A 24,373-nucleotide genomic window follows, 5' to 3' on the forward strand; every position below is an offset into this window, starting at 1 on the left:
ACCTCTTTAACCAGTGCTGATAGTTAAAGGTGAAAAAAAAAACATTTCCTTAGAAAACATTTTTGTTGCCAGGGTGGGCCATTTTCTAATGAAGTTTAGTCTGGCACATAGATGTTCATATTTTGACTGTGACTCAGTATAAAGGGAGTGTCCCTTGGCACATTAAACGCATTCTCTAATTAATTGCTCATCTTATGGATGAACCAGTTTGTGAGGTGTTACCTGAGTAGGGAGACATCCTGACCGCAGAGATTAAAAATGCTTTTGTGTTTGTTCTTTTACTTATTTCAACTTGACAGACCAAGAAAAAAATTGCATAAGATGGAAAAAAAACAATTGGTAATTTGTGCAGAATGTAGATTTTTATCAAAAAGAGTATGTGCTCGTTTTGTATGGAGTGAAACAAGCAAAAAAGTAATTTTAACAAGCCAAAGCACAACCAAATAGCCGAGATAGAAAGAATTAAGCCGAGCAGCTATAATCAAAATCTATAAAAAATATCAAAGTAAAAAAATAAATAAAAATCAGGATTTTTTTAATCATGAAAATTTTAATTGGAGTTTATTTAGGTTTTGCATCCCCAATAGAATTCAACAAATTTAAAAATGCGAAATATATGAAAACTTTGCAGTGCGAATGGGTACTCCATAGAAAATGTCAAATATTGAAGGACATTAATGTTTTTTTAAAGGTATTTACTGGACAAGAAAATCCAAATAATGAAGCAAATCATACAGTATTTTATTTTTTAAAGAACAATCAAGGAAATAAAAATGTCTAGCCTTCTAAAATGTACCCTTATAGAAGTTAAAAATCAACAACTTAGTGCACTTTAAACCATGATTATCTTGATTTCAAACTCTGTTTCATTTTAGTTACAAAACACACAAAAGAAATGCAGCATCTGGTGATGAATGGCTTTATATCCCCGTTACATTGATGCATTTGCACATTGTTTTAAAGTGATTGATTAAACACACCAAAACCCACAATTTACAGCAAATTACACAGCATTGAAAGGGTTAACAGACCACACCAACAGAGCAGAGCAAAAAAACACTTTTTTTTATTTTGTTTGCGCTAATTAACGGGACTCACCGAAAACAATGCTGATCTGGAATAGATTAGCTTCCCTGAAAGTTTAAGGTGTAAAGTTTTGTTCCTGATTATCTCTTTTCCACGTCAAGTACATAAAACTCAGTTATTGCACAAAAGCTACAGTTCAATTAGTATAATTTCTTAGGAATAATACCATTAAACAAAGATAGACTCAGAGGAGTCATGAGATTTGATCTCAAAAGAATTACAGGTGTATCCTGTAAACTGTGTTAATTCAACTACTTTTTTGTCACAAAAGCTTTTTTCATTAGAATTACGATTGTGACAGTGCCACAAAAAGAAAAACATAGTTTTTATATCCGCACACAATCCAGCACCCGTGTACAGCTGAAATCAGATCCCAGCATGCAACATACAAAAACACTTTTCTTTCCTTGTGTCTGACATTAAATTGGATAAAATCTTTCCTCTAAGGTCAATAAGATTGAATAAATGCCAGAATAGTTAGAGGAAACTAATACTTTACTTTTTTATAAGTTAATGAACATTTTCTTAATATTTAGCTAACAACAACCTGATCCTCCTCCCTTTTCCTCCAAATCTAATGCTCACTTTTCGACCAATTCAGACTTCTTTAAGGTCAGACACTAAAAAACAAAATGACGTTTTAAACACCCTGCATGTAAATACCTCATTTCAATTTTATTATTATTTAAAATCAGGTATTTTCTTATATTCATTTTGTTCTCCCTGAGAAACTGAACACTTTAGATGACATTTCAAATACTTCAACAGTATAACGTTGATTTTTAAGGCTACAAACCAATCGGCAAAATCATTATGACTCGTATACTGGCCTTAATCTTGATGTTACTTTGATCCTCGCTGCCTTCCTTAGCATTTCTGAGAGATATACAGTAGCAGCAGCTGTGGGAAGAATGCAAACTAAAACATTTTATTGGTCATAATGTTATGCCTTATCAGTGTTCATATTTTATTAGTTCCTATTATTCATTAACACCGTTTTATTATTAAATGCAAATAAAACTTGATGGGATTTGAAAGAACCATATATACTGTTTTAAACCAGTAAAATAAAATAAAGTGCCTCCTTTTGTCTGATTTTTACCAGAATTTTAAGATATAAAAAAATTGTATCAGTAAGTTGATTTCCTGACCAAATATAGTGATTTATTGAGTTAGTTAGTTATACACAGATCATGAAAAAAAAACAAAAAAACCTCATAGGTAGACCCTTGCTGCAGCACTGGTCATATCCAAAAGGTTTTGGCACCCTGGTAAAGATTAGAGATGCACCGATCCAGTTTTTCCGATCCAATCCAATACCTATAACTGGACTGAGCTTATTTGCTCATATCTGACACTGATCCAATTCATCTGCTGAATGCATGGCCCATATGTCCGTACATGAGAGTGAAGGTTTTAACCTCATTAAGAGAAATTACAGTTTTGAAAAAAAAAAATACCTGCTGCTACAAAAACAACCAAATATATATACATAGATTTTTTGTTTGTTTTAATTATTGCTATCATCTTTTCTTTGCACGTGCAACACTGTTGGTGTTGATAAGATGGAAAGCAGGCGGAAAGGAAACAGCATTTCTATCAATTTTTTCACTCTGACACATCTGGAGGGTTTGTCTTATCTTCACGTGACGAAACCCTGCAGTTCCAGTTAAAGGTCCAATAGCTTCAGCGAATGCTCATATATCTACCTTTTAAGTTGGTGGGACTGAAAGATATTTTTTCTGGTAAGCAGTCTACTGTATACAGGAGATCCGTACCTAGATAGCATCTAAGGCCTTGATTTAGAGATTTTTCATGTCATGGCTCAAATAATTCTGGAAAGTCCTACGTCTACATTTTTATTTAGGGTTATGATAAATTACAGTTCGTAGTTTTTCTTGTGCATTAATTATTGCATTATTTAACTTTAAAAGCAGTTATAAAGTTCATTAAAGTAATAATGGTGCATTCCTCTTCAGAAATGATTAAAATTTTTAATAAGAGTTGAAAAATAAGGATAGCTGGACTCCAACTTTCCTGGTAAAACAGGAGAAAACCATGTTTAGTAAATACATTAGTTATAATATTAGGTATTTAAACATTTGCAAATAGGAGTGAGTTTCGATGAGAACCCGCACCTTTAAAGGGTATCGATACATGGCATGTTTGTTCGTCTTTTAAGGACCCACAGCAAACAGGAAATTACTAATAGAAAGCTCATAAAAGCTTAGATCAATTTAAAAATACTCAGTATCATCAAAGAAAAATGTTTCACTTTTTTCATAGGAATCAATCCTGGACTGAATGATGGGTTTTTGTATCAAACTTTTTAGTATAATTAATTTTTTGAAGGAATTGTGAGGAAGAAAGGGTAGAGCAGAGAAGGAATGGATGGATTCACTGCTTCTGTTGTTTTCCACACCAGTGTAAAAGATTGGTGTAACCCTATTTCAGGTGTCGGGTAGAGCGCCTCATTATCTGCAACCTGCCTGGTGCCGAATGTCCCTGCCTGATGTAACACCTGTGGTCTTTTGTTCCTCACCTCTAACATGTGTATCCTTTCACAGGTCTGCAATAAGGCATTAAACTTTTAAAAAAAACCAAACAACATCTGTCAAAAATGAGACGTTCCAGTTAAAAATACCTTTGAGATCTGTACGTGAGGGATGTTTTATTGAACAATGCGATTTAAATTCTGTCTCCCTGACCTTTGGTTGATCATTTTAAAGTTAATTTCAGAAGCATGAGAAAATGCTGAGAAGTGCATGCTTTTCTTATTGGTTATCATATCATATCATGCAACTTCCTTGGGGGTTTTCTACACTGCATTACTTAATTCTTAATTAGCTGAAAATTGCCCTTCATATGAGGGTGAGTTTGTTTTTCATTATAAACTGCCTATTCGGGGTTTCTTTACTTTCAACTCATCTCTCTCTCACAATTTTTTCCAGACAATCGACTATATCATTCCCGGTGACCCATGGAACTATGTTTGCCTTTGGCTTGGCAGACTGGGACTGCTGCATCTCCAGCAGCAACCTGTGCATGGGGTAATCCCGCCTGGCAAAGGCAGTGTCCTGGGGTCCCAGGGCGTGAGAGGGGCAGACGTCGTTGGACCCATCGCCAACATAGAACACCCTCTGGAAACCCACCCCGCCTCGCTCCTTTTCCCGATCCGCCAAGTATTCACGCAAGATTGCCTGCTTGCACATGTTTTCGGGGCAACGTGTGCAGGAGTGTGAGTGGAAAGGGCGGAGCACAAGGCAGCCCGCGGTGTCAAAGTGGGAGGGGTTGGTGAAGATTCTCTTGAAAAGGTGGCGGAATCCGGCGTGCTCCAGCCACGTCTCTATAAAATACATGTTGGCGTCAGAGACCACCACCAGCTCAAAGTCCTGCTGATGGCTCTGCAGAAACCTGAAGAGGTCCAGAAGGCCGGGGTTGGGTGGGATGTTCTCTACACCAGACTTGATGCACTCCTTGGTTACACCTTGATCTGCCAGGTAGGCCATGATCTTTGCTGAGTACTCGTGGTAGTGTCCCTCTCGGTAGCTGTTAACGAGCCAGGCAGGAAGCTCCTGGCTTGGCAGCAGGCACACTGCTGAATCATCGCTGTTGTCGCGTATGATGGTCTCATCGAAGTCGAACAACATCAAGAAGCGCGGCTCTTGTGGCGCTGTGTGGTTTGGCAGAGAGGCCATCTTTGGTGGTCCTTTTCTGCAAAACAAAACATTTCTCTTAATGGTTTTTACACCGATCATGTTCAGAATGTTTCTTTTTTTCTTTTCCAAACAGGGTTTGCAAGCAAAGAACCAGAGATACCATCTGCTTAAATACCACAGTAAGCCCAGGAGAAAAGCAAAATACCTAAACACCTAATTAGACCTCAGACTGGTGTTTCTATGGGGTAAGAATAAAAAAAAGAAGACATAAAGAGGATATCCACAATAATAAGCTGAAGGAAATAGTCAGTAAGTAGCTCAAACGTACTGCATTAAGTATAAAATACTACAGCAGGCTCTGATCTACATCTTCTTTTATTCAGAAACTCCTGCTTTCCTTTCAGGATCCCTGCCCAGACTTGCTGGTTGTCGTAAAATGTCCCCTCCTATATTTACAGAGCAAACACCTCCAATTATGAGGAGTGCTGCACAGCTCATCACTGTGTTCTGAAGAAATGCAGTCAGATTACTTCTGCTTTCACTCTTTAGTCACCCTGAACTGTTTTAGATGACATAGATTTTAATTTTAAGCAGATATTTCTACGAAAAAAAGTGTTCCCTCTTTACATAATAATGGAGGAAACAACTGCTGTCAATATGCAATAGCTAGAAAGATAAAATTTCATATCTCTGTGAGGAAACTTTGGCTTAATCATAATTGGAACGCTCTTACGCATGACCAACCTAATATAATACAGCCTCTCCATGCGATTTAGGTCCATACTACTAGGACATTACATTTTTTTAAAAGAGATATTTAAAGATAGATCCAGTCATTAGTTTTTTTATTGTCTTGCAGCCTCACCAAAGTGCTCTTGAGCCTTGGTCAACAACTAATCACTGGTTATCCTTCTGTAGGCTTTATCAAGTAGAGAGCAGATTGAATGGTTCCATTAACTATGGATGGTTGTCCAGGTCCTAAAGCAGGCAGTACTTACTGACCATCATACTGTCACTACCATGTTTGAATGTTAATGTGATGTAGTTTTTTTGTGAAAAACTGAGTTAGATTTATATTAGATGTAAAGGGACAGATCCTTTCAGAAAATGTTACTTTTGTCTCATAAGTTCACAGAGTATTTTTTCCAAAAGTATTTAGGATCATCAAAAAGTTTTTTTTTTTAAATACACATTGTGGATTAACCAATCTATATTCAAGCATTACACGACAACCATCACCAACACGACAGTGACTGCTGCCGCTGCATAACGTCCACACTCACATCATCAGCAGGGTTGCCAGATGTCACTGACTCACATTTTCCAGCCCGAAATCTCGCCCAATTTGAATCAAAGTCTATTGGTCTCTTAGGCCATTAATCTAAAGAAAAACATTTTTTACCCATAGGCAGCCATCCTAAACAGCCAGATTAGGAAACATCCCAACCTGGCAACAATGCACGTAAGACGGGAAACGTTAGCCTTAAAATGCAAAACCCCATCATGCACCGCAACTATTTTTGCAAAATATTCAAACATAAATCTGCCAAATATAAGAGGAACATCGTAGTTTGCTTTAAAGTAAGCATTTTAGTTTTATTATAACTTAGTTTGTTGCAAGGATTTTACAGTTGGAAGAAATAGAAAATTACACCATATGCCAACTGTCACAAGGATGTGCATGACAAGGAAGGGCTATATATACTGCACGCATCATTAAGGTAGTAAACATTGTATTACTTCTTGAGCTCTTCAGATTATTTACTGTCACAGGTAGGTGTTTTGGCTAAAGAGTAATTGTTGGGTATGATTTGGGTATGACGGTCCTTGCACGCTGACATTAGGACCTACCCACAGGGAGAATGCCCGGTATCACAGTATCACCAGTCCGAGCCTGCTAGGCCCACTCCAGCTGTAAGGAGCTAATCAAGAAGGACATTTTAAAAGCGATGCTAAAGTTACCTTGTATCCCCTTGAGAAGTAAGTGAACTTTACTCCCCAAATTAGCCCAAAGCTCCACTTTTTTGTACAGGTTTACATGGGTTTAGTAGCTATAAAAGCCACAGTGAATGCTGGCTTTTTGTCACAGTAAATGCACGCTTGTAGAAACTTCATGTCACTTCAGATGAGATGGTTACATCTGCATTGAAGAAGCTTTTTGACACATGACGGCCAGCGTTCCTGCAATCTGGGTTTGAAGCAGTGACACAATCAGTTATAGCAGCAGCGGTCCCCAACCTTTTTTTGCACCACGGACCGCTATATGTCAGACAATATTTTCACGGACCGGCCGAGGCGGGGCGGGGAATACGATCAAGTAAAATGATACGACTGGCATAAAATCAAATACAAACAGCATAAAAATAACACAACAAGCCGGTCCCATCTAGGCGTAATCGGAGACAATGACACACGAAGTGTGCTCCTGATGTCCAGTCTGCTCCGTAGCTTTGTTTTGGTCACTGTATCCGCAGAAAATCCCGCTTCACAAAGATAGGATGTTATAGATAGGATGAGTCTTGAACTGAATTAACCTGTGTAAAGAGGCACAGATGCACCGACTGATGTAATTGGGAGACTCTGATCGTCGATAAATTGTATATATATATATACACTCACCGGCCACTTTATTAGGTACCCCATGCTAGTAACGGGTTGGACCCCCTTTTGCCTTCAGAACTGCCTCAATTCTCCGTGGCATAGATTCAACAAGGTGCTGGAAGCATTCCTCAGGGAGTTTGGTCCATATTGACATGATGGCATCACACAGTTGCCGCAGATTTGTCGGCTGCACATCCATGATGCGAATCTCCCGTTCCACCACATCCCAAAGATGCTCTATTGGATTGAGATCTGGTGACTGTGGAGGCCATTTGAGTACATTGAACTCATTGTCATGTTCAAGAAACCAGTCTGAAATGATTCCAGCTTTATGACATGGCGCATTATCCTGCTGAAAGTAGCCATCAGAAGTTGGGTACATTGTGGTCATAAAGGGATGGACATGGTCAGCAACAATACTCAGATAGGCTGTGGCGTTGCAAAGATGCTCAATTGGTACCAAGGGGCCCAAAGAGTGCCAAGAAAATATTCCCCACACCATGACACCACCACCACCACCAGCCTGAACCGTTGATACAAGGCAGGATGGATCCATGCTTTCATGTTGTAGACGCCAAATTCTGACCCTACCATCCGAATGTCGCAGCAGAAATCGAGACTCATCAGACCAGGCAATGTTTTTCCAATCTTCTATTGTCCAATTTCGATGAGCTTGTGCAAATTGTAGCCTCAGTTTCCTGTTCTTAGCTGAAAGGAGTGGCACCCGGTGTGGTCTTCTGCTGCTGTAGCCCATCTGCCTCAAAGTTCAACATACTGTGCGTTCAGAGATGCTCTTCTGCCCACCTTGGTTGTAACGGGTGGTTATTTGAGTCACTGTTGCCCTTCTATCAGCTCGAACCAGTCTGGCTATTCTCCTCTGACCTCTGGCATCAACAAGGCATTTCCGCCCACAGAACTGCCGCTCACTGGATGTTTTTTCTTTTTTGGACCATTCTCTGTAAACCCTAGAGATGGTTGTGCGTGAAAATCCCAGTAGATCAGCAGTTTCTGAAATACTCAGACCAGCCCTTCTGGCACCAAAAATCATGCCACGTTCAAAGTCACTCAAATCACCTTTCTTCCCCATACTGATGCTCGGTTTGAACTGCAGGAGATTGTCTTGACCAAGTCTACATGCCTAAATGCACTGACTTGCCGCCATGTTTTTGGCTGCTTAGAAATTAAGTGTTAACAAGCAGTTGGACGGGTGTACCTAATAAAGTGGCCGGTGAGTGTATACTTTTTTCTGTGCGGCCCGGTACCAAATGACCGACTGACCAGTGGTTGGGGACCGCTGAGTTATGGTGTTTGTTTGAGTATAATTCCCACATTTCACCACTAGATGGCAGAATTTCTTACATAATATACCTTTAAGGAATTTTAATGGTTTATCATGTACAAGACATGTCAGCCTACGGAGCCCCTCTGATGACATGGTCAAAAAAAATGTTTAATTGTGGCCACGAAGTAGTATTTCGTGCGCACGAAGTAGTATTTCGCGGCCACGCAATAAGTTTAATGTGTGCACGAAATACTACTTCGTGGCCACGCAATAAGTTTAACGTGCAATATCAATAAATCCGCCCCTGTTTTCAAGCTTATGTTAACTGTAATGACTTATCTTGGACAGGCTGCTATGTAAACGGGCCTTTAGTCCTTCGTTTAGCTATGCTGCGGTTGTTTACACTACGCCTTTTCCACCTAAAATGGCGTCTTAGCAACAAATGTTACGTGACTGGTGGAGACCGACTGGGTAAGCAAATCGAGCGCGCCTTAGACCTTAGAGAAGGCGCGCTCGATTTGCTTACCCAGTTGTCCAGGAATGATATCAATATTAATAATAAGTATTTCGTGCGCACTTTAAACTTATTGCATGGCCACCAAGTAGTATTTCGTGCGCACGTTGTACTTATTGCGTGGCCACGAAATACTACTTCGTGGCCACAATAAAAATTTTTTTTTGACCATGTCATCAGAGGGGCTCCGTATCAGCCTGAGACACGGTGAGTAAAATTGAACATTTTTTCAAGTGTATTTAATCACAAGTAACAGACACACTAACAATATTGGTAAGTTTTGCTGCACATAGGGGTAAGAATTTTTTCTGTAAATACTCAAGCCTTTTTTTTGTGATGTTAACATTTTTGATTCAAAACATTAAAGTGCAGCCAAAGGCTAAAACAAAAAGAAACGTGTTTTAGGGGAAAATAAATCTTAATGGACAAAGGTGAAACTATTTCAGTTTTAGAAAAAAAAATACATCCAGTTTCATTCTAAACTACAACAACTACTAAAAACTGTAACCTTGTCAAACACTGAATGAGGTCATCTTCATGTTAATCTACTTTATTGCACGTATCTGTCTGCTGGCCAAAACTCTTATCAGATATTGCGAAGCCTCTGCTTGGCATAAATTGGATCAAACGTCGATGAAGGCGGCTTTGTCAACATGTCTGTGACGATAAGGTTATGGATGACTCCTCCTTGGGCGAGATGCCCTTATCATTTACCAAAGACTTTTGTAATACATAATCTGCAACGTGTCTGTAATATTAATGAATAACAAAACAACTATTCTAACCCAACTTCTGCTACTTGATGTATTTGCATGGCTTAAAAATTATAGTTTCTCTTTTTCTTTCTTATGGCAATTTTAAAAAATCTATCAGAAACTTTCACCTTAAATTTGCTGCAGGTATGGTTACATTGCTGAGTGTTTAAATTTGAAACTTGTAATGAAAAAATACAGGAAAGAAGAAAAGAAAGTGACAAGAAAGGAAAAAAAAGTTTAGTATGAATGGAGGGAGGACAGATAGAAAGATAAGGAAGAAGGATACAAGGAAAAATTAAAAAACTAATGGAAAAATTATACAAGACAGAAAGAGGAAGCATAAGAAACTAAGGCAGGAAGGGAAGGAGAATAAAACAAAGACATGAACGACTGAAAAAAGAATATATGAGGTAAGACAGAAGAAAAAAGAAGTTGGCATAAGAACCAGGAATAACACCTACAGCACTACAGGCCTCACTTTTCATTGATTGATTTTGAATAAAACTGAACTATCATCCATGGTGGGAATCTGGAGCCAAGATCTGATTTGTTGATCACAAAGAACACAAAGAGCCATCTCACCTTCTACAAAAAATATATCAATCACACACAATTCATGTGGTGATAGTTGAATGTCTGGGGCTTAACTTGGTGAAAGTAAAGAAACCATGAATTCTGCTCTCTACCAGAGAATCCTGAAGATGAATGTTATTCAATAATTAGAAAACATATCTAAAGCACACCTGCAGGTTCACCCAAAAAGGTTAAAAATACAAAAAAGAGCAAAATGGATATTTAAGTCTGGCCTAGTCAAATTCTAAATTTACACTGGATTAAGAATAAAAATAGGAGGCCACAACTCCTACAATAGGAAACAAAGTAGCTACCATCAAAATGGAGCCTGGGACCAGCCAAGGACCTGTCAAGGAAATTTTGAATGGCTACTACTGTAAAATACTCACTAGTTGCTAATTTAAGATCTAACAGAGGCCAGGCTTGAGGCTAAATAAATTGTGGTATTTTGGTATCTTTTTAACATTTATTTTCTATTCATTCCATTTCCATTGTAAATTCCTCACAAACTGTATTAAAGTTTGAGGTTGAAATGAGAAAGAAATCTGAATGTCATGGTCTGGGAATACTTTGACAAGGCACTATAACACTGCAGATGACAAAATGCATTCATTTTAGGGCTGAAACTATTAATCAGATCGATTATTGAAATAATAGTTAACTAATTTAGTAATTGATTAATCAAAAACTGGCGTATAGAGACTCTAAAACATGCTTTTAGCTGTCAGAGCAGACAACTTAGAGCAGTAATTATAGCAAAATTGTAAAAAAAAAAAAAAAAAAAAAAAAATTTGCATTTAAGGTTTATTTATTTTTTCGTCTATCAATATGCTCTACTCAACTCCTCAAATGGAAAGGTTTTAGTTTCACCTGGTTTCATTTTGTAAAAAGTCTTCTTTAAAGCTGCAGTCTGTAACATTGAGAAGAGAGCAGACTTCGACTGAAAATTTGAAGAAAAACAGGTTTCAAGCCACTCCCCCACCCTCTCTGCTTCACTCATGCCCCACCTCCAAGCTCCACCCCTCTCACAGCATCTGCGCGGCTACCGCATGCGACCAGAGGGGGGGGATTCAGCGTGTGTGAGCTGTGATTGACACTCCATCAGACGCTCCTCTGGCTGTGATTGGTTGTTTTGACTCGTCCCGAATTATTCTTTCCAGATTGAAATACAGGCAGTAGGCGGTACCAATTGAAGCAGTTTTTTTCACAGGTTACATATCACATGTACTGCTGCTGGGCATAGGGACAGTTTCAGCCAATATGACAAAAAAGTGATTTTTAAAAACGTACAGACTTCAGCTTTAAGGAAAATAATCGAGAGATTTACCGATTTGCAAAATAATCAATAGTAGCAACCCTAATTAATTTAGTTAAAAAATGATACAAAATTATATGAAAATTATTTTACAGATTTAAAGTATCTATATAACACCCTTTTAATGGGTATTGTTGGTTTATTATTATTATTATAGTTTGAAAAATGACAATTTTGTTTAAAATACTTAAGGTATTATCTTTACTCTCATGCTTTTCATCAATCAGAGATCCATTTTGGACCCTGGAACAAAAGTTTCCCATCATGAAGGAGGCCAAATCCCTTTAGGACACTAATGTTACATCAGTGGATTGAATAACAGACCCAGATCTTCTCACTGTGGGGTCGATGTTCAGCCTTTTCCTTTAATTTGCCCCCAAAACTTAAGTTTCACCTAAAATCAAACTATGATAAACTAATAGGTAAGACATTAAGTGATAAGAAACACGGACTTCAGACCATTGGAGAAATGAAACCTAGAATAATAAGGTTGATTAGATTGTTATCCTATACTGTAAGGAAAGTGCGCTCTGAACAAAATGATCAAACCGAACAAAGTCAAGGATTCATGCAGCTCAGTGTAATTTATTCCCGATTACATAAATACATGCAATCTGGAATAAAAGGTGTTAATGTGCAGCTGCATTATAAACGGTCCCGGCACACTAAGCCTGCAAAATTTAAACCTTGAGCGCTATGCGCACTATGGCAAACTGAAAGTCAGCTGGAAAAATACGCTCAGTAAATTTATGAGTGACACGTTATTGCCGTAGCAGCAGTTTCTCTAAAATAAATCTAAGGTATACCTACCGGCGTGGGGACGGTGGGTTAGCAGCCCGGCTCCCGCAACTGCATCCCGGTGACGCGGCGAGCGGACTCCAGCTCCACGGTGGAGGATTTTACTAAAGCCGCCGGTTGAAAGTAAACACGATGAGCGCCACTTCCGGGGAAAATTTTTCAAATTAAAAGCACAGATCTAGTTCTTATTGAAAGGTAGCTTCTTTTCTCGCATAATAATAACACATCTTATGATCATGAATTGAATAGTTGGATTAAGTCATTGAAGAGGGAATGTTTTTAAAACGCTGAAAACGCGTATCTTTATCTTTGCTTAATAGTTACTCTTTATTATTTTGTAGTAATGTGTAGTCGGTGCTGCTTCAGCCTGTAGAAGTTTATACATTTCAGATTCCTTCACAGGGTACATCATGTTCCGTTGCAGATATTATAGTCATATTTGGTGGTGTATGCCAAATACAGATTATGTGGTTTCTATGGGTCAAAAGCATAAAAAAAAAGATAAGAATAAAAAATAAATCTTCAATCCCTAAAGCTTTCCAGTTATCTTCCTAATACAATATATTAAAGTATTCTCCCATTAAAGCTGAAGTCTGTAAGTTTTTAAAAATCACTTTTTTGTCATATTGGCTGAAACTGTCCCTATGCCCAGACAGCAGTACATGTGATATGTAACCTATGAAAAAAACTGCTTCAATTGGTACCGCCTACTGCCTGTATTTCAATCTGGAAAGAATAATTCGGGACGAGTCAAAACAACCAATCACAGCCAGAGGAGCGTCTGATGGAGTGTCAATCACAGCTCACACAACCTGAACAATAGGTCCGCCCCTTTGTAATGGGGAGTTGTTGAGGTCTTTAAAAGAATTGTGGAGGATTTTCTCAAATTTTTTGAATCCCTCAATCCCTACATAGAGCGGGGTCTATATAGTGGACTTTATAGGGAACTCAGTTAACTTACAAATCGGACAGATGATCACTTCCCTGTTGGTCCACTGTGCGGTGCCTGCTCCATCTTTATTAGTCACAGCTGTCGGGTAGCGGCAGCCTATGGCGCCAACGGGCCGCTGTAACAGCAAATCCCATAATACTTTGCAAGGAGATCTCTCCATGCAAAGCATTCTGGGATATATCTGCCTCTTCTGAGGCCTTTCTTTTCTTCTCATACACTTTGTAGACACTTTTTCTCTTATGACCCTTGACCATTTTCAAAGTACTGTGGTGAAAAAGGTGAGCTTTAATGTGAAACCGTAGCTCACCACACATATATGCTTGAAAGTTTGCATGCATACAAAAAGACGGCCTTATGTAAACCTATCATCAGAATGATTGACAATTAAGGGACCACTTATTTAGATGATCCACCCGGACATAAAAGATCGTCCTCTATACCTTTAGGGGCTGTGTATATACGTTTTAAATTCTCCTTGAAACATTGGTTGAAAAATAACCAGACATGTGTTCACAGGTACATTTATCTGTTTCCATGGGCCTGTAAACCTCATTTTATTGTTAACCTAATTTTATTGTGATTTTATGTTATTGGCATCTTATATGTTTCCACTCTGTTCTCTCCTGTAGTGTCTTTTTTAATGTTCACTGTTTTTACCTGCCTTAGGACAGCGGATGCAAATTAGCTGTTGTGCTAATTCTGGCATATTTACACTGATGCTTTATCCTGACATGTTGATGAATGTGCATTGTCCTAATTCAAATAAATAAATGAATAACATAAATTAAAAAAGGCTTTACTTAAGGGTCTTTCTAAGCCATAACAAGGCTTTGTTGGACTATTCTATAAAGTTTGGAGCTCAACGATAATCCAGACATCTTTAATTGAAAAAGCTTTCTGGATGGGTATCGAAATGTCTTCAAACTTGTAAACCAAAGTCCGTTGGTTTGCTTTTTAACTTTTTTAATCTTTTTGAAATTACATTTTTTTTTTAAATTGGACTCACTTCCGTGACTCCAATAAAAAAAAAAAAAAAACTTAGATACACTGGCCTAAATGGTCACCATTATATAAGGTAACAGGTAAAATATAAAACAAGCACCAAGTGCTGTTTATAGATGTATCTACTCTTAAAAACTTCTAAGACTATTTTCCTCTGTGCTGCAAATGTACTTCTAAAAATAAGCAAAGATGTTTCTGCTAGGCTGACATGTCAGATATTACAAGTACGAGGATGTCATCTGCCAAAGGCTTTGTAAGGACTGCTGCACATAAAGGCTAGATAAGCTCTCACTGAGCAAAGAACAAGATAAACGGCACATCTCATTCTATTCTAATACAGAGTATAGATAAGGCTTAAAACATCTCAGACACTCAGCAATTGTTTTGACATAACCCAGAAGGACATAGCCCGTTCTTCCCTTATATCTACTGAGACTTAATAACTTAATTCTCTCACGATGACAGCTGTACTGGGTCAGCACTGTTTAATGCAAATGAAAAGTATTAAATATTTTGGTGTTTACTGGGTTTGGCAGTGACAGAAATGCGTTTTATGGCTTTGTTGACATTACATGTGCTTTTACATGTTACTATGAAGAAGAAATTAGAGTGTTTCAAAAGACTATCACAAATGATTTGTTGAACTTTGAATAAAATCCATTTTCTTTTTCCTACTGTCAATAAACAGACTAAAGATTTTTTAGTTTTAGATCAGTTAGGAATAATAAAATTAGTTCCTTGATGTTATTATTCTGAGATCAAACAGGTCTGAAATAGGATATTTTTCAGTCAGCAACTATTGAAAAATGTATTTTGATGCTGAAATTGAAACTCAATAGTCTAAACAACAGTTTTTCCTGGTGAAACCAAAAAGAATCAGAGGTTAGCAAGACCAGGTTGGTAAACTCCAGAATGATTCAATGCTTACAATAAAAAAGGACTTACTGGATTTAGGTCTGGACAGGAAGTTGAATCACAAATGACGCAACTGAGGAAAACATTTAAAGGAGCCAGATGTAGCTATAGGAATTGCAACAGCCTTATAGGTCTGTTTCTTCTGTACAACACACAGATCACATCAATTAATGCATATATAATCATCTGAATCAATTTGCAAGAAATTAACAAAAAGGAACCTAAGAAGGAAATAGTACTTTCTGGCAAACTGAAAGCAGTCCTCACATTTGTTTACACTTGAGGCCCCCTGCTGGTGGCATAATGGTAAAGAATGGCTATAGGTCAATTATTTTCTGTTTGGTTTGATCTTTTGTTTTTTAATGTGGAGGCTTTTGTCAAAAAACACAAACTTTGAAAATAGAAATTTAGACCCAAAAAGCAAAAACCATCCAGTCTCTTTAAGGATATGAATAATATAATATAAATTATAGCTCAGGTTTAGGCTTCAGCTGCATAAAGTGGCTCTCAAGTGATCAACAAGTATTTTCACCTTATCTATTTTTACACATCATTTTTTTTTTATCTCCAAATGGACTATATTTAAATGCTTAATGGATTTTTACATGGCAATATGTATGTCTGATGAGGGAGGGTGCAGCCAGTGCAGGTCAACACCATTTATCAAGGTGTGCATTATTGGGCAGATTGTTTTCTTTAGAGAAAAAAGGACAGAAAAAGACTGGAAGTGATCACAGATCCAGCAAATGATTTTAAAACATGTTCATATGTCTGGACTTCATCAGCTGTTTGCTAGCACTGTAGAAATGCATTTAAAGGCCAATATTACTGATGACTGAGAAAAATATCTCGCCTTAGTGGATTGTTTTTTTTAAACAATATAAATGATTAAAATAAGTTTGATTCATGTTATATGATTCGTTATATGGAGCTCGTTTTTTAAATCTTTTAGCAGATACTTTTTAGGTCTAAATATTGTTTTAAACTCAGGGCCGGATTTATCAAAGGTTTGCGTGTATTAAAACGTGAGCTATTTCACTGCGCACGCTAAAAAATGTACAAACTGATCTATCAACAGCGTGCTAAAAGCATTTGGTCTTTAAAACGTGCTAAATAGCGCCTCTGATCCATTTAGTACTTTTTCTGCAATGAATATGCAATATGGGGCGTTTACACGCTAAAGTGCGTCTTGTGGGAGGAGAACATGTAAATATATTAATTTAGCACTCGCAAAGCGATTTATCAAACCTGAAAGCAATTTTGTACGTATCGGTATCTGACTCTATATTTAACACGTTTCAAAAGAAGGTGCAAATGGTCTGTATGCGTAATTGCGCACACATGGCAGCGGTTATTGTCGCAAGAAGGAGACATGGAAATAAAGCAAGGAGACGCAGAGAACGCATTTTTTCACTCCGTGTGAATATTTTTGGAATGAACGAGGAAACGATCATCAAAACATATCGTTTATCCAGCATTGCCATTTTGGAGCTGTTGGGGGAACTCCGAATGGATTTGGAGCCAGCCACAAGGAGGACCCACGCAATACCAGATATCACAAAACTCCTTGCAACATTGCACTTTTTTGCATCTGGGTCATTCCAGCGTACGGTTGCAGCGTGAGCTGGGATCTCCCAATCTCGTTTTTTCAGTAGTGCTGTCCGACGGGGTCGGGGTTCTCCCCCTGCGCCTGTGGAGCAACGTGCCAAATGCTGCGGGGATCCCATCCACAGTCACAGGCCAATACAAAACACCTGTTTTTTTTTTTTTGTTTTTTTTTTTTTTTACTGCAGCACATACCACCTTAGGGAATAAAGGTTGTCAATTTATAAATATATATATATATATATATATATATATATATATATATATATATATATATATATATATATATATATATATATATATATATATATATATATATATTTACTTATTTATTTTTTTTGTTGGGGGTCACTTTAAGATTTAAATTTCTTAATGCACTAGTTTGTACAGACTACAAACTACTTTGCCGCAAACCACAAAACGCGCAAAACCATCATTTAAATAGGGCGTCTCCAACAGTTTTGCACCTTCCACCAGTTACGCAATCACTCTTGTTAAATCACCCGCAAACCATGGTTCAGCCCCTCGCGCAAAATTCCAGTTTGCGAGCGCAAATTACTGCACGCAAAATTGGATCTTGATAAATCCGGCCCTCAGTCCTACTTTCTAAACAAAATTGCTTATAATCCCAACAACAGGCAGGATGGTTTATGGCTGAAACGGTTAATATGAGGAATGTCCTTTTCTTCCACAGTCTGGCTTTTCCTCTTTGTTTCTGCACGGCTCCAACCACAGGCATTTCAACTCTTACAGACGATGAATGGTAGTGTTTTACTATACTAGGGAATTTAGTCTTATTACACGCCTAAATTTTTGCCTTAAATGTACATGATGGGAACCTCTAAACAATGCTCTACTATTCATTTATAAAATTCCAGAGGTAATACTGTAAAGATGTTTATATCATTTTGAACACATTAGAGATTCACCTCCAACAAACAGGTGGACCTCTTCTGCAGGAAGTTAGTTACATCGAAGGGAAAGGTTTTGCATTGTAAAAGTCAGTCAGTAATGGCTCTTCTAAATGGTACTTTTACTTTTTTGTAGTTTTTCTTTCATTGATATAATACAACCCCCCCCGACCCCCCAAAAAATGAATACAATAAAAATGTTTTTTAAACAGTAAAAAAGCCTTGTGCACCAGCAGCGTTTACAGTCTCTGCCAACACGAGACCTTCCTGTTATGAAGGAGATCCGTTACATTTATTTTTTTAATAGTGTCCTGCTTAGAAATGTGGCAATGAGGATTATTGTCTTAATGCCAGAAGGATCCCAACAGATTTTGATCTCACAAGTGGAGATCATCGCTTCCGCCATAGTGCTCTGCTTGATTTAAATGTGTAAATAGTTTTATTATGATTTATGTAGGTAATAATTAATGTTATGTAGACATTACATTGAAAAAGTAGAAAAATAAGAAGAGGAAAGATGAGACAGAAGAGAGAGACTGACAAAACATCTGTCTGCTTAATCACCTGCAAAGAGAGATGTAAAAAGAATATAGCAAGAAATATATATAGAAATACAGATACAATACAGCAACATACAGTATCAGCTAATCAATACGGAATGCATAATGTGGTAACTGAAGATAAAATTGGTGAGTATGTAAGAAACCGGATCCAAGCCCCTATAGGTGTTTGTGAGAGTCTGCCTGTGTGTGTAAGGTTTATACATGCAGAAAATACTCAATAGTGGTTGTGAAGAGTCAAAGGCCCCAGCGCACAGAGGGAGGTTACAGGGGACCCAAAACCCCAGATGCCCAAAGAGACCCTTAAAAAAAAGGTGCGGATGAGGGGCCAACACAGGAAATATGCCCCCTTACCACTGAGGGAAGACGCTACCCAGGAAACCCCTTCATCTGCTGCAACGGCGATGCCCCCAGGAGCTGTGGGGACGAGCCCGTGGGTCCCATCGGCAGCCAGGGGGCCAGGTCCCACGAAGCAGCAGCCAGGAGCATGCCGGCATCCGCCTGGGCACCCCCCCCCCCCCCCAAGTACCACCAATGCACCATTGAGCCAAAGTGTTAATTTTTTGTTAAACATCTGAACAAGGTGAACGAGGAGCGGAGGACAGAGCTAGGAAAGCTGACCCCCTGTTCTGTTTGGAACAGTCATCAGAGGATAGCCTAAAGAACTGGTTCGCAGCTGCCAACACATACCTCCTGGTCGAGGCTGCATTGTGGCAAAGGGTCTCTTTCAAGAACATTTAGAGAACAAGTTTAAGATATCAACTCAATAAAATCAAGCTCTACAAACCCATCCTTTATTCTTACAGAGATGTAATGTGATGGAAGAGCCTCATTACATGAGTTGGATATGCAAACAGCATGAAAAAGGTCATTTCCAAGCCACACAAACACAGGGAACCATGAGGAGGTCTTTGATGACATTGATGCACATGTACAACAAAACACAGCTGGTTTGACACCTCTCAGCAAGTTCAAGCTACGGTCACAGAACATCGCATTTACTAAAGTAACATCAGTGGATTCATCTGAAGGAAAAGCTACAACAAGCAGCTCAAAGAAACAAAGTCTTTACAACCACTGCTGTCAAAATACTCATCTTATGGAAAAATGGCAACAATTCAAAGTTAAGAAACAGAAAAAAAAATTTCTAAAGGAGAAAAGAATTTGTTCTTTTCAACCATCAACCCAAACATGTGGAAAGGCTTGATTTATTCCACCCATTATTACAGTTTAATCCTCCAAGGAAACTGGACTCATACAAATGTATGCATTTCTGGATCTGGGTGGCATGGCTACATTCTGTTCAGAACATCTCAAGGACAAAGTTTCTTTTAAAAGACAATGAGACAAGAAAAAAATGTTTGGGCAAATGCATTCTCTGGGGTTTGAATCAGATTATATCCTTTGCCAGAAGTGCTCACACAGAAGCAAACGGCAGCCAAATCAGAAAATAATGTTACTTCTACAGATATGAAGTGGTTGCCTCATTTCTCAAATGTTCATAACTCCACCGGCGTCAAATTCATTGTGGAACTGTTTATCGCAATCAACACTCACAAATCATTAAAAGCTTTGGAAGTGGTCAACCGCTGTGGAGATGGCCCTTACTCATTAAGAACAGTGGTGGGATGGGTGATCAATTGCCCCTTGAAAGGAAATTAAGTCTGTTTTGGTAAATAAAACCTGAGTCTAACCTGGAGCCATTGATAAAAGAATGTTATGATCAGGACTTAAATAAAAGGCCCAACAGGAGGTGGAGAATCTGAGGGAAGGTTTCCCTCAGAAGATTCCCCAAAATGAAAAAGATATAAAAGCTCTGGGAGAACATTATGACTTAAAGAGAGATGATTGCGCTTTGTTTAAATAGGAGCAGATTGCTCTAAGCGACAGCTACCTGCAAGATGCTCAAGAGGAAAAATTCGATCCTTATCCTGCTTTTCCAGGATTGGCAAAATGCTGGAGCTGTCTTGGTGGAAAAAAGCTGAACCTCAGAGCAATGTAGAAACCAAGACAAGCAGATTGGGACTTGTGTTGGACAATGTTTGGATTCTTAGCATCAAGCATCATCAGTTGGGGGATTGTTGGCCTAGTGTTAGAGCAGTGTGCGTGTGCTCTGAGAAGGTTGCAAGTAGCCGGTTCGATCCTCCATTCTGAACACTGTTCAGTGCCTCCTGGGCGCTGAACAGTGGCAGCCCACTGCTCCTAAAAGGTGATTGGTTAAATGCAGAATACATTTCTCCATTGTTAGATCAATAAGTTTCAATTGCAATTTCTCAATTTATAGCAGCAGGCTTCATCAGAGTTTTTCCAATCTTCAGGAACAGTCAGAGCACCTGGCCCGTCTGAAGCAGAAGGGACCTGAAAATCAACAGCTCTAGAAGTTGAAGACATTTAAAAGAAGACAGACAAGGCCAGTGCCTTCATATGGCTGCTGAAAGATAATCAATCTGAAGCCTTCAAAAGGGCTACTGGGGAACTTAAAAGAGCGAAGGAGACATTTTTCTTAGATTATAAAGAGATGAGCTTACTATAAACAGCTCGCATAACATTCTGCATCAATGAATAAAGACAGTATGTTTGCTTACATAATAAATCACTTCACTGACTAAACTGCACAGCTATGATGAGTACACTCCTCTCTGTTAATGATAAAATTATGCAGAAAGTAGGAACATATGGCTGCTGGTTCTTTTAGATTTTAATACTTTAATAACTAATAATGCTTTTGATATGTATTTAAATAATTTTAAGCATTAAAATAATAGTAAAGGTTGTGGTAGCAATCAACTGGTTGTATTCCAATTACTTTTAACATAAACGTATCTCCTTAAAGTACCTCAAGGGGGAGCTGATGCAACAGAATCCAGATTGTCTGTGAGAATGGAAAGTAAACAAAATACTTTTTTATTCACATAAATGCAAAAAATACAACATGTCGATGTACATCTTTATAAATAGAATATAAAAGGTAGGAAAATGAGAAAATATTATAGTTTTGATGTCTATAGTGACTGCTGTAGAGCAAAAAAAAAGTAAATAAAAGTTTAGATCATGTAGTACAGCACTATGTGTTTTTATTAACTAATAATCAATGTATATTCTGAAATCCCCTCTTAGTCTAACAATTTTTAAGATTTATCACTATGTATCTACAAAATGAAATGATTTTGTACATGATTCATCTAGGCTTGTTTTTTTTTTCAGAAATAACATTTTATACATAAATAAATGAGTTGCATTGCTAAAAGAATCCCCCATAACTACAATGTAAAATTTGTCATCATGCAAGAGGATGAAATATGCTCCAGTTCCAGTTTAAAATCCATTACAGGTTTTTGTTTATACGGTGGAAACAACAGCTGGCCAAACCTAACAATACTTAGTGGCCAATATAACAGAATGTAAACAACGTAAAATATTATCTGTGGAGCTTTGTTCTGATAGTAAGTTGGACGTGCAGCAGATGGAGATCAGTCTGGGTGGTGGGCTGCAGGAATGACAGAAAGCAGCAGGGAGAAGGTGGAGAGAAGAATGTGAGGGGATGGGCTAGTGTGGGCAGAGTCAACACAGCAGTATTGAATTACAGCCACAGCTGGACAAAACATCTGAGCTGCTGAACAGAGTTAGGTCATGCAAGCAAAGCGAGAGATACGCAAATGTTAACTACTTGAAGTTGGAAAACTTTTAACTTCTAATAGGAACTGGAGTCTGACTTAAACCTGCAGGAGTAACACCATTCTTCTTTTCCTCATTATCTAGTAAAAGTGGGGAATGTACGTATGCCTAGGGGTTGGAGCAGTGCGTTTGTGCTCTGAGAAGGTTGCAAGTACCCGGTTCGATCCCCACAGCCTGCACTGTACCTGAGCAAGACCCTTCACCCCACACTGCTCCCCAAGGGAATGGGTGAAATGCAGAGGTAAGTTTCTACAGTGTGAGATCAAGTATCATCATAAATTATTTAGATAACTTGGGAATAAAGTAATCTCTTAAACTTAATTTACTGAGGAAAAAAAGGATGATAAAAAATGTAAGTACATTTGAATATGTGTGTCCTGGAATTTTTTTCCTGTCACTTTAAGTTCAGTTCAGGGATAAGTACTTATAGGAAGGAAGCCCAAAAGAGATTGCAGAGTAGGAAAGTCCCTGTAATTGTTATTCACAGTTGGCCTGGCTGCAGTGGCAAAAATAAGAGAGGAAAGTAAATGAGTTACCTGATAGTAACATTTGGTCTTGGAGCAGCCAAGGCAAAAATGAGAAAAAAAGATGACTTATAAAATGTCTTGCCTTGAGTGAATAATTAACAGTATTCATTATTTTTGTTAGGGACATTATGTTTGGCACAAATATGACTAGATTTCTTAAGAACATAGAATTGATTCTGAAAAATCTCAGCTGAAGAAAAAAAAAAGATTCACTTTTGCCAAACAGCATCAACCCAAGTGGAAGATAAAGATCCATATGGGTTTTTGATTGTGAAGCAAAATACAATTGTTCAACTTTTTAAGATGTTCACTTGTGCAGTGTTGTTTTCAACATTATGTATACAAACCTTCATTTAATAGTAAAATTATTAACCTAATTTTAAAGAAAAAACATAATTTAATTTAATATGTTAGAAATAGATAATACCATCTAGTATTCATAGCTGTAAAATGAATTTATTTGAAGTATTAAATTTCATACAAATTAATTAAGATCTCTACACCCGGATCCATCACAGGATGTAGTAATATCCCACAGCAAGTTCTTTGAGGTGTAACAGATGTATGCAAAAATACGGAAATAATACAAAGACAGCTAAAACAACTGTTCGGGTCTGTGCAGGATGGAGACATGTCATACTCCAGTGTCAATCTGATCTGAGATATTGATCAGTATAATTTGATGATGCCCTGCCCTTGAACTTGAATGCTAAAATTTCAAAGGTCTTGCCCCTTTGAGTCAGTGCAACATTAGCTGATCCCCACAGGGAACCATGAGGTATACATCTGGATGCCTTCTCCAGGTCAGTAAAGTGTTGGCAAACTCCAGTGAACCCTCAAGTATTCAGCGGACGGGTGTAGAGCTGGTCCAGTATTCCAGGGCCAGGAGAAAAACCACATCACTCCTCCTTAAGTTGAGTATGGACAATTAACTTGACTCTTCTCTTTAGCAACTCCCTTGGAGGTTGAAAAGTGAGATCCCTACTCTGTGCCAATGCCATTCTTGTGGAGCAAGAACAGCACCCCAATCTGGCAGTCTAGGGGCATTCTCTATAATGTTGATAAGACATGTCAACCACCCTTGATTGATCATAGCCCAACAACATTAAAAGACCTGAGGTACTCAATAGACCTCTGTTATCTGCTTCTAAGGAAGACAAAAGTATTCCTTCCACCATCCAAATATGTCCTCATTCAAGCTCAGGAAATCTCAGTTCCCACTGTAAGCTTTAGCCTCTGCAACTGCACAGATGTACTGCCTCACAGTGCCCATTTGCTGCCTCAGGAGCCCATCATCCAACTAGGCTTGATGGGATGCTTTCTTCATCTTGAAGGCATTCCTTACTGTAGTTGTCCATCACTGGGTTGCTACCACAACAGGCCCCGCAGATCTTAAGGCCATAGCTACGGGCAGCTGCATTGATGATAGATGTAGAGAATATAGCAGACATGGACTCTATGTCCCTAACCTCCCCTGAAATCTGAGGGAGGCTCTCCCAGAGTTAAACACAACCTTACAGAGGGCTCTGCTGTACAGTCCCAGTAGACCAGGCATGCCCAAAGTCCTGCAGTTTTTAGAGGTTTCCCTGCTCCAGCACAGCTGATTTTTATTGATGAACAGGCTTTTGCTGAAATGCACTCAT

General features: G+C 38.3%; 1 protein-coding gene and 1 long non-coding RNA gene across 2 annotated transcripts; both read right to left on the reverse strand.

Moving 5' to 3' along the window:
• Nucleotides 1-717: 717 nt before the first annotated feature.
• Nucleotides 718-2,908, reverse strand: LOC119792211. Its single transcript, XR_005281958.1, has 2 exons — nucleotides 2,301-2,908; nucleotides 718-2,232 (listed from the first exon to the last, which is right to left on the reverse strand). It is a non-coding gene; the product is annotated as an uncharacterized LOC119792211 (long non-coding RNA).
• Nucleotides 2,909-2,917: 9 nt separating this feature from the next.
• Nucleotides 2,918-12,715, reverse strand: LOC119792210 (probable phosphatase phospho1). The gene is made up of 2 exons (XM_038298737.1): nucleotides 12,596-12,715; nucleotides 2,918-4,800 (listed from the first exon to the last, which is right to left on the reverse strand). Exon 2 carries the CDS (start codon nucleotides 4,782-4,784, stop codon nucleotides 4,011-4,013), a length of 774 nt encoding a protein of 257 aa, XP_038154665.1. The 5' UTR covers nucleotides 4,785-4,800; nucleotides 12,596-12,715; the 3' UTR covers nucleotides 2,918-4,010.
• Between the last annotated feature and the right edge of the window lie 11,658 nt (nucleotides 12,716-24,373).

Source organism: Cyprinodon tularosa, unplaced genomic scaffold (genome assembly GCF_016077235.1).
Source record: "Cyprinodon tularosa strain WSP-4 unplaced genomic scaffold, ASM1607723v1 ctg413, whole genome shotgun sequence".
Lineage (NCBI taxonomy): Eukaryota > Metazoa > Chordata > Actinopteri > Cyprinodontiformes > Cyprinodontidae > Cyprinodon > Cyprinodon tularosa.